This window comes from Callospermophilus lateralis, chromosome 4 (assembly GCF_048772815.1).
Source record: "Callospermophilus lateralis isolate mCalLat2 chromosome 4, mCalLat2.hap1, whole genome shotgun sequence".
Lineage (NCBI taxonomy): Eukaryota > Metazoa > Chordata > Mammalia > Rodentia > Sciuridae > Callospermophilus > Callospermophilus lateralis.
Genome location: NC_135308.1, coordinates 148574346 through 148586014, shown reverse-complemented (window position 1 = coordinate 148586014; position 11669 = coordinate 148574346). Strand labels below are relative to the sequence as shown.

The following is an 11669-nucleotide window of genomic DNA, read 5'->3' as shown; positions in this document are numbered from 1 at the left end:
GAGTATAAACAATAACAGACAAAATGCTGACAGCAAATGAGGTTTTGTTTGCAATTTTTAATTAAGCAACCAGTGCAAACAATTTTTTTTTTTCTCTTCAACATTCAGAGGAAAGAAAATGACCACACTTGGGGGCCTGGTGGAAAACCAGAAAATGCTTTCTCTTTTCAATCAGATTTCAAAGCAGCAGAATTCAGAGAGGCTATGCCCAGCCCTCAGTATTCCTCAGGATTGCTTGAGTGTAAGTCTCGCAAATATGAATCAATTATGTTTGGAGGCACACCTTGCAAGAGGAGCCTGCAGAAGGACAGCCCACCTATAAAGGACAGAGAGAAGGGAAAAGTCAAAACCATCTATGTGAAAAATCACTGAAATAATACTACTGCACTAGCTGCCTGGAAATGAGACTAATTATGATTTTATTACTACAAAGATTCATTCAATCCCTACTTGGAAATCTTCTCCAGGTTTAGTACATTTAGAATTTTAAAGCCCTTGGCATCTAGACAGAAAAGCAAGTTCCCAGAAGACCCATAGCAGTTACTCCCCTTCTATTGTTCAATCTTAGTTTAAATTCCTAAATGGTAGAAAACGCTCATTGTTCTTAGAGAGGTTTTGTGATTGCTCTATAAATGATTTAAAGGTTCTGGCACAACAAATGCATACCATGTTATGGGTCAGTGGGAAGATCTGTTTCCAGTTTGTTAATGTTCCTTTTAATTAAGCACAAAAAGTTCTGATTCAAGCAGATTGGAGAAGAAAAGACTCTTTCCTTTAACTTTGACCACTTTTAAACTGTCGAAAGTACAAAAATTGGAACTAATTGGTTAAAAATAGTAGGAATGGTCCAATACCTTCTGAAGGTGAGAGAAATGCCTAACATTTCATACCTACCTTCCAAGTTTCTAAATTTTTATATTAAAAAAACAAAAGCCTCATTCAAATGAGAACCCACGAAACCACAAAACTGCATGGTCCTTCAATGAAGGGCTTTACTACTTGCTAATAAATTCATGTCCAGACAAAAAAACAGCATGCTATTTGAAACATTCTTAAAACTTCTTTAATGCAAATTTGAGAAAGTCATTCTCCTTAACAAAATAAAAAAACTCAAGTCACATATTGGTAGAAATGATGCCACTTATGTACATGTCCATTCCTTGATGCAAAGAATGCAGAATGCGTGGGTATCAATCATGTCCATCTACATTAAATGCTTTGATTCATGCTCTATCACATTCAACAGTTTGTTTCATGTCACAAGGAGATTGTCATGATGAATAAGTACTAGATATTAATTTAAGATGCTGAAAAATACAAATTAATACTACAAAGTTAGCAATTTTAAGGAGTCTATTTTCATTGGATTACGTAATGAAAATCATGCCATACTCCACAGGCTTGGTATGGCTTATGATAGTCATAAGCTTCATATGCCAAAACCATATGAAAGCTTACCTTAGATGGCAATATACATTCAAACATCCTTATTGTGCTACAACTAAGGAAAAGAGAGAAAGAGAGAAAGAGAGAGAGAGAAGTTGTAAGTATTAATAAACTGCTAACACCCAAGTTGAGTACTTGTTGGATGAAATTATGGTCACAATTATGATGAGTTGATTTCATTAATCCTTAGTCATGTGAAAGATGTGGGAAAATAGAAGCACATGGAATGAAGGGTGAGGATCCAGTCACTTCAAAAGGATCATTAATATGTAAAAAATATATATATTAATATGCACAACCACTCTGCCAGAGAGGTGGCAAAGCCAATCTGATGGTATAGTGAATATTTATGGTGAGAGCTTCCAAACCATTAGCTTATGAAAAAAAAAAAAACCTACAACATATATATATTGTGTTTTTCATCAAAAGAAAAACATAGATATTTTACAAAATGTTAGTGTTCATATATATATGTTGAAATTCCAAAAGGCAAAATTATCAAGTATAAATATTAGACTAATATGTTTCATAATATTCTCTCCTGAACTGATGTATAAATGATGTAAACAAGTGCAAGACTTAAACACAGGATACAAAGTGACAATATGTATAACAATAAAACTTCAAAAGCAGAAGTGTAATTTCTTCTTTGTAAAACTAATACTATGTCTGGAGATTCAGAAAGCAAATATTGTAAACTTAGGCAAAGTCTACATTAAAGGTCATAACAGATTGTCACCTAGCCCCAAAGAATTCTTAATTGGCTCTTTCAAATGGGGGTGAATTATACATATATAATAGAACTCATTTATTGCTTAAAACATTTTATAGAGGGTCTTACACTTTTCTTTCCTTTTAAGTTCATAGACATATAAAATAATTTGGGTCCCATGGAAATGTCTACATTGTCCAATGGATAAAGATGTATTACAAATACTCTACTCACAAATTTGTAATTGGACAATCTTAAATATGAGTTTCCAGATGTTGGGTCTATTTTTATACCCTCCATCAAAAATGTGCAGAACGCTTGTCTTCAATTAAAAGGTTCTATTTTCTGAATTCTGTCCTTCATTTAAGAAAACTATGCTGTAAATTATCTTAAAAGACAAATATATCTTTCTGTATTCAAAAAATGAAAATACTAAATAAATGCCATTGATTCCCAAGTTTTGATAGTCTTATTATATAATCTGAAGACCTCTTCAAATGTAGTGTTCTGATTTGACTCCTGGGGACCTGGGATCTGGTACTTGGTTTTCTGACAAAACTCATGGTTTCTACATTACTTGGTATCCTTGAATAATTTGGCCTTCCTCGTTCATGGCATAAACACCGTATGCCATGAGCTGCTAAGAAAACAGAATTAAAAGCAAATGAGAAAGTCAAGCTTTACATGCAAAGTGCGTTTTCATGTAAGAGGAATGGAACGGAAAGTAGAAATATCCAGTGGGATATGAACTTTTTAAACCTGTTGCTGCCCCTCCAGGAAGACTGGTTGTCCAGGGGTATTTACTCCTTGATATATCACTGCAGAATCAGAATATTTGTACCAGTATTTATTTATTCTTAGTTGACATTCTTACCTTTTTTTTTACACAGCTTAACTTGATTCAAGTTACCTATTATCAGATAATAATCTGATGATAAACATCTCAACATTACTTTTAGGACCAAAAGCTTTTTTCAGTACACACAGTTGATACCTTATCATGAACTTATAGGTTAAAATACATTATTCTGATTATTAAGTTCATTACTATACAATTGACTATATGATTATTACTAAAAAGAATATAACATCCACATGCATAATATTGTTTGCTCTTATGGAAGGCTCCAAATATTGAACCATTTATAAAAACATCCTCTATGTCATTAGCAACATTCAATTTTTTTTACAAAGCATGAATAGGTGGTAATTTTTAAATAATATTTTTGTTTTTGTTTTTTTAGGGGATGTTGAAACCCAAGTATCAACAACAACTTAAAACAAATAAAATGAGGAGTTTAGAAATCAGATGATGTGTGAACGTGACCTTAATCGTCATTTAAAGCAAACAAAGCAGCTAAAAAAATAATGTTTACATTTGTATGAATTATCTCAATAATAAGGTTTGAAAATTTTTAAGAATATTATATGCCTGATGAGATAACAATAAATTTTCGCCTTCACTTAGTTACAAGTCTGCATACCATATACCAGAGGACAGACAGAAATCATGAGAGAAAGAAAACTGTTTAAACTGTTTTTTAAAAAAAGTTGTAAGAAAGAAGTTACTTTGTTCAATAAGTTTCTTATACTACATTTAGGACTACACAACTAAATAACTCTTTTAAAAAAAACATTAATACCCTGAGCATTTGCTATGATTTTATTTTTATTTGTTTGATTTTTTTTTTTTTTTTTTGGTACCAGGATTAAACCCAGGGGCACTTAACCACTGAGTCACATCCCCAGTCCTTTATTATTATTATTAATTTTGAGAAAGGGTCTAGCTAAATTGCCTAGGGAAAACTTGCAATCCTCCTGCTTCAGCCTCCAGAGTCACTGGGATTACAGGCATGTGCCACCATACCCAGCTTACTATGATTCTCTAAAATAGATATTTACAAAGCCATCTTTCTGACTTTTGGATTACAATTTTTTTATTATAAAGAAATAAGAGGGTTTGGGTTGGACCTCAGTGATAGAGCACTTGCCAGGCATGTGTGAGGCCCTGGGTTCAATTCTCAGCAGCACATATAAGTAAGTAAAATAGAGAAGTAAAGGTCTATTGACAACTGAAAAAGTATTTTTAAAAAAGAAATAAGAATAAAAGACATTAGTTATCATAGAATAGCAATATGATATAGTGATGGATGAGAAAAAACACATTAGGATCATGTCACCTAGTATCTCCTAATGAGGACTTTCTGCAAGAGTTCTCATAGTGTCCCAAAGTAGGTTTTTATTGTCAAGAAAAACTTCAAAACAAGACTCTAGCCAATTAACAAGAAAACTAAGATGTCTGTTCGTGCTGAGACTCTCTTATCATAAAAATCCTTATGTTTTCATGGTTTATGTAAGTTTCCCCATTTCTTAAAACTAATGCCAATGAAATGTACAAGTAAAAATTCTCTAGTTAGCAATTTTAAAAGCAACGGATTATAATATGTATATGCTATATTCTATTATGTGTATAATCAAACACTAAATTAGCAAACTTAGTCCTATATACATTAAAAGTTTCACAGATAAGTAAACCAATTAAAAATAATATGAATTCCTTAGCTTCAGTTTCATTAGATGAATTTTTGCAATAGGCTTCTATTTATAGATAGACTATGTCACCAAAGTAATATGTGTTCATTGCATTTATTCTCAGCATGCTGTACGCCCATTAACATTTCACTAGAGCTAATATTCCTTTAGTTAATAGGAAATAAGAAAAGATAAAAATAAACCAATTTAAAGAATCAAGTAGTAGCCTTTAACAAATAAAGCAGAGTCGAGGCAGAATATAAAAATGTCTCCTCTCCCTGAATCCCCCCTCCCACTTCTCTTGCTACTGCTATCATTACAAATGCCCCAGTTGCAGCATTTTGGCAAAGAGCTTGGATTTTGCATTAAGAAACATAATTACACAATGTTCCTTTGCTTTGGTCTATACATGAGACCGTGGGTGGCATACCTTTCACCTCCAGTTTGCATTCGATCTCCACTGTCCCCAGGTCATTGACCGCTTTGCAGCAGTAGGTGCCTCCATCATAGGGGCTTGGCTTGCGAATTTCCAGAGTACAGACTCCCTGGTTGCTGAACATCCTGTATCTTGGATCATCCACAATAGCAACTTTGTTTTTCATCCAGGTTATTTTGGGCTGAAGTTCAGATTGAAGAAAGTGAGGTCAAAACCTATCTGTTTGTAGCACATTCAAAGGCCATCAAAGCCAGTGACAGAATTTTAAAGCATAGATTAGAAAGAAAGCACACTGAAGACTACATATCTACTTGGGTAGTGTATCTCTCAAATTACATTCTACTTAGTGGTTGGCAAGAAAGCAAGTGGGTAGTTCTGAAGAAGAAAGTCAGATTTGTTCAGGGGACATTGCTAGGGCAATCTTCCCAGATGGATTCTGTTGCATTTCAATTTGATCTATGTGGGTACAAACATTTAGGTGTGAGCTGAATGAGTTTGGAGCATCCAGTGTACAGTGTGCATGGTGATAGATGTGTTAATTGATTGTGATAACCATTACACAATATGCATGTTTATCCAATTTTCACGTTGTACACTTTGAATATATACTCTTGATATGTGTGTGTATATATATGTGTATGAATGTGTATATATATATACATATACTATGTGTCAAGTATTTCCAAATTTAAAAAAAAAATTGATGTACAGGTCTATGATGTCCACTCATCCTAGGGAGTGTATATTGCTGGGCATTTTCCGGAAAATTACCATAAGTTCTCATGGTCATTTCTCCACTTCTTTTTATGGACATTCTTTCCTAATTCTTTAAGAGCCTGTGTATGCCTCTGCACCACTTCTTCTCCCCTATGACATCTGAAGTCATCATCAGTAACAGTGGCTCTGCTCCCATCAGACAATGCAAGATCAGTTCCAACCCAGTCCCCCAGAAAGTTGATTTCATGTTCTGTGACTTCTGAACTGCACTTGAAATCCTTGATTCTCTACTCCCTTCTTCTGTCTACTCCTCCACTCTCTAAACACCTTCCTCAACACCTTCCACTTTTTATAATATTTTATCTTGCTCTGAACCTAGAAATGGCACCTTTCCTATCTCTTTCACGCAGTCCTCTTCTTCCTTCCAAATGGGAGCATTCCCCTACGTTCACGCCTTGGTCCTTGGCTTTTCACAGTACCCTCTGACCTCAGTGATAATCCTTTCTAGAGCTTGGGCTCCAAAGGGTGAAATGTAGCACCTCCACACTGGGCCTCCCAAACTGACACCAACGGCCCTGGATGTTCTCCTAAGCTCTGGGTGAAACCTCTGATCTGCCTCCTCATCCTTCCCCACATCACTTCCATTTACACATTAATTCAGGGTCTTCTTTGTGTCCTATCTGGCTTCTCCCTTTGACTTCCCTATCTCTATTGGCATATGCAGGAAACACACTACTGTTACAATTTTCCAGATTCTAGGGCACTTTTCCACAGTTGCACCCAGGGACATAGTTTTTCATGGACAACTTTGTTAATTTGTTGTTATTTTCAAATGTCAACAACACGAAAACTTAAAACCTTTCTAAAGCTCTTCAGTGATCTCTTCCTTCTTAGTACTCTGCATTCTGCCTTGCATTACAGCATAATTGTTATTTACTTTAATCTGTTATAGAACTCTTTCTTTTCTTTTCTTTTTGACTCTTGATGAGTCAAAATCACCACCTAATTTTTCAGGTGACTTTGCTTTATTTTATTTACCTCTCAGTTCTTTTAAAATTAGGTGGTTTCCTTTTTCTTTTTCTTTTAGTAAAGACAAACATTTTTTTCCTACTACTCTTTTTTTTTTTTTTTTTTTTTTTGGTGCCAGGATTGAACCCAGGGATGTTTAACTCCTGAGCCACACACCCAGTCATTTGATTTTTTTATTTGAAGCAGGGCCTCCCTAAATTCCTGGGCCTGACCTTAAATTTGTGGTCTTCCTGCCTCAGCCTCACAAGTCCCTGTGATTATAGCCATGTATCACCACGCCTGGCTTTTACTATTTTTGAATAGTGTACCTAATTATCCACAAACACTACTACTCTCCATTCCCCACATCCCCAAAAGACACAAATAGTGGTTAGAAGGTTCATTTATAAAAGTGTTAACCATTATAACATGGGAATATAAAAGAGGGGCCTTGAGGTCAATTCCTCAGTTTAACTAACGTGATAGAACAATATGGTACCTTGGGATTTCCTCTCACACTGCAGTTCAGGGTGGCGTTGTAACCAGCTATAGCATAGGTGTTAACCAAAGGCTGAGTAAACATGGGCGCCTCTGTGAAATCAAAGTCTTCATACACTGGATTTTTGTAGATTTTGCCTTAAAAACAAGTATTAAAATATGTTCAAAAGTACAAATTGGCTTGAGACAATATTATTCTTGGCATGCTTCACTCATGATTAAAACTTCCTTGAGCTTAGAAATAACACATGGCATACATTCAGAAAATGTACAGCCAATCATTACACACGAGATGGAAAGCCGGAATGGTCATCTGACACTAACACAAATATTGACAGCATTGTTTTTTTTTTCCCCAAGAATTTTGATCAGAAATGTGTTCTAATGTGAATATCAGGAAGGGCTTTAGAGGGATCTATGATGAAATGAAAGGTTAAAGATAGAATTCAGCTTCTCCTTTCTTTGCTGAGTGGGTCTCATGGGTGGCTATATTGAAAGTGTCCAAGAATCAAAATAACAGAAATCCAAGAAGTAAATGTCTACTTTTTCCTATCCCAGTGACATTAGCCATTTATAGCTCCATAGCCCAGAAACTGGAATCAATTAAAGCCTATATTTTAATTTATTTTTATTTTATTTTTTTGTACTAGAGATTGAACCCAGGGGCACTTAACCACTGAGCCACATCCCAAGCACTTTTTATATTTTATTTTCAAACATGGTCTTACTAAGTTGCTTAGGGCCTCACTAAGTTTCTGAGGCTAGCTTTGCATTTGAAATCCTCTTGCTTCAGCCTCCGCAGCTACTGGGATTACAGACATGTGCCACTGCTCTTGGCTTAAAGCCTTCATTAAAAAAAAAAAAAATGCAATGATAATGTAATATCCCTTGAATGATTTTGCCTGTAAAATTTAAATTTCACTTGAACATTTTTATCATAATTTTCCAATAATAATTGTTTCCATAGTTTTCCCTCACCACATCTCCGCTTCTTTCAGCTTTATCCATCTAATCCCTGCCCACCTAGTTTTCTGGATGTCACTCCATTCCTGACTCACCATCCTTGGCAATCACAGCGCTCTCTTTTGTCATTGTCGCATCCTCGCTGAGGCCACACATGTTCTCAGCAAAGACCCGGAAATAATATTCATTCCCTATGACCAGTTCAGTGATGGTGGCATTGGTTCGGTGATAATGCTCAATGACAGTGAACCATTCCTGAAAGAAAAAATAATAACAGTTTGAGAAAAATCAACTAAACACACATAACTCTTCCAACTGTTGTTTAGAATAAATATCAAGTTTGTTTCATTAATGAAAAGAAAAAATAGAGTACTAGTTTTTATACTGAAAATTACAACAAAGTACACATGGCTTAATATTTTACAATTTGGTTATACTTGACTATGAAATTCAATCTTCATGTACACATTAGATTCCATATCCCTAGATGTCATTTTCTACCAACTTTATATTTTTTCATAACCGTACCATGTCTCTCATTTACTTATCTACCTACTTCTCTATCCATCTTTTGTAGAACAAAGTATAATTTTAGTGCCAACTTATCTATTGATAAGATATGGAACTAAATTACCAGAGGAAAATTAATAGCATCCAGTGAATTTTCCAAACATCATTAACAGATTCTTTCAGATATCACCCCTTCTCAACCACCTGTGTCTCGTTGGTCACACTTTTATCACCTAATCTAGCTAATTTCTCCCCACAACACTAGCTACCAAAATTATATGTATAAAAATATATGTATGATATATACATGAAAATTAAATATATATAAATATATACAAGATATATATATATATATATATATATATATATATATATATATATATATAATATCTATCTATTTATTTACTTGTTTCCTCTTCATATTCCCTCCTTGGAAAGTGCACTCCACAACATAAAACCTGATTTGTTTCTCAACTCTTTGTACCAACAGTGCCCATCACAGGTTTGTTTTTGTTTCCTCACCATAACACAAAACATAACAGTCTTAAAGTTTCTCTTGCAGCTGGATGAAACCACACCATACCATGTTTCATTACTATTAATTGAGAAAATATATGTGCTAACAAAAAGTCACTTTATCAAGAAAAGCATCTTCCTTGGATTCTCAGAGGCCTTCATGTTCTATGATTTCTGGATATTTTAGACAGCAGATAGTTATATCTTTCTCTATTGCCAAAGCACTTAAATGCACACCTCCATTCTAACGTTTATTATATTGTGTTACCATGTGGCTTCATGTCTTCCTTCTTGCCTTGACTATGAGTGCCCCAAGAGTGGGAGTTGTCTTTTTTAAAAAAATTATATGGAAAAAAATGTAAAAATTAAAAAGTTTGATTCAGCAGCTACAATAGTGCTCAATACATGGTCAGAGATGAAAAGTGAGTGTTTGGGCACAGAATAAAAATAATGTTGACTGGGAATTTAAGTGGAGAACAGCATCTGCAGTTGTGATGACACAGTAATGAGTCGATTTCCTTGGGGGTGGCACTGGGAGGAGCAGCATCTTGTGGTCTCTTGGTCTGTCCCTGCCGGAATGCAACTGGAATACAGGCGTGGGGGCGGGGGTGTCCTAGGCAGATCTCAGTCACAAGGAGTGGCAATAAAGTCCTAGCTCTCCAGGATTTGACTGGATACCCATGTTCTCAAGAAGGCAAGTGTTGGGCAAGTATGCAGAGGGTGGAAGAACAGGGAGGCTCTGCAAGGAGCCCTGTGGGTTCACTGCCAGTATTAGGTTAAGGTCCAGTGGAGAACTCTTATTGCTAAGAAGCTGGAGATGTTCAGATCCTTCCTTCGCAAGGTCATCCTTCGGTCCTGCTTTCAAGCTGTCCAGGTTTCCATGAAAGACATCACTTTAAATGCCAAATCTTATTTTGACATGTAATGGCTACAGGGGTGGGGCAGGGGTGAGGGGACAAGCCATGCCTGTCACAGAAAGAAGTGGCTGAAACTTCTTTTCCTTAAGAATGTCTTTTCCCACACTTTCTCCTTCTATGAATCCAATGTAACTGCAAGACCTAATTTTCTTACTGAGATCTAAAAGAACAAATGCATAGACTTTCTATCTACATCATTTGGTATGATATTTTACTATAAGAATGAAAAATTCTCTAAGTCACCATGTCCACACATTGATTTATTCATTCATTCATATACAGGTCAGTACTAAGGTGTAGAGTATGGGTTCTGATTCAGACACTAATGGCTGATTTCTGGTGATCTCCAACAAGCCACAGATCCTATATGAGCTTCATTTACTTCATCTGTAAAATATGGGTTATAATAATTCATACGCCAACTAGGTTGCTCCTTGAACATATTGTAATATTTTCCTCTTTAGGATCTTAGCTTAGGCTGCACACTGTAGAATATTTCTTTTCAATCTTGTTTTTGTCTTTTTGACTCCTTTTTTTTTTTTTAAGACACGTCTCCACAATCCAACATTTGTTTCACAAGAAGAAAAGAGTTGCCAGCTACAGATTTGAGTCAGAATCACTTTGAGTGAGTAAATATTTGTTGAACTTTACTAAGCATCGCACTAACTGCTTTATGCTGTTTAGCTTTATAATAGATAAGTGAGGTACGTATCTGGGCCTCCATTTTATAGATAAGGAAAATGGAGACCAAAGAGGTCCAGTGATGGATGACATGCATGTGGCCTTAAGTGACCTTGAGCCCGACTCTGTGGCTCCCAATGTGCTACTTTTTCTGCTCTGCAACATCCCTTCTCCGTGGCTCCACAGTCTCCTCACCTGGCAGAACCTCACACCACCCCACCACCTCTAATTAGAGGTGATTTTGCTCTTGCCACTGAACAGAGAGCACCAGCCCTTACCATGCTCTTCTTGTCGGCCTTCTGGATGGTGTACCCTGTGATGGCCGCATTTCCATCATCCTTTGGCGGTGTCCACGTTAGAGCCACATTCTCTCCCCAGACATCTTCAATCTTCACAGACTGGGGTGGACCTGGACGGTCTACAGGATGGATTCACAGCATCACTGTGAGGTCCTTTTCCCTGCCAGTCTATACAGTTACATCTTAAAGTGTCCTCCTTCCCTTTGCCACAGGAGGTGGAGCTCTTCCACACCCTAACATGAGGGGCATCTGAGACCCTGGGCCCTTGGTTAGAATGGAGCAGGACCAGATCCAAGGCCACAGAGCAACACTCCTGTCAGCAAAAACTAGAGAGGTTTAGCCACAGGGAAGAGTGCTTGGTTATAGGGCATGTCTTTTCACCCGAGGACAGGCTCATCAGAGGCCCTTTGGTTAGAGAACCTCAAGTTTTAGCA

At 36.2% G+C, this 11669-nt stretch overlaps 1 protein-coding gene across 6 annotated transcripts in view; it reads right to left on the bottom strand.

Annotated features, from left to right (window-relative positions):
- Positions 1–226: 226 nt before the first annotated feature.
- Mybpc1 (myosin binding protein C1) overlaps positions 227–11669 on the bottom strand; it is an 81411-nt gene continuing 69968 nt past the window's right edge. For 4 of the 6 annotated variants that reach the window (XM_076855009.2, XM_076855012.2, XM_076855013.2 and 1 more), the window contains 7 exons: positions 11215–11354; positions 8408–8567; positions 7351–7487; positions 5121–5307; positions 2918–2976; positions 1459–1501; positions 273–316 (listed from right to left, as the gene is read on the bottom strand). In XM_076855009.2, coding sequence (XP_076711124.1) covers positions 1496–1501; positions 2918–2976; positions 5121–5307; positions 7351–7487; positions 8408–8567; positions 11215–11354 — 689 coding nt within the window. In that variant the 3' untranslated portion in view covers positions 273–316; positions 1459–1495. Of the gene's footprint in view, positions 317–1458; positions 1502–2908; positions 2977–5120; positions 5308–7350; positions 7488–8407; positions 8568–11214; positions 11355–11669 lie in introns of those variants that run through there. The other 2 variants (XM_076855011.2, XM_076855010.2) reach the window with 2 other exon arrangements.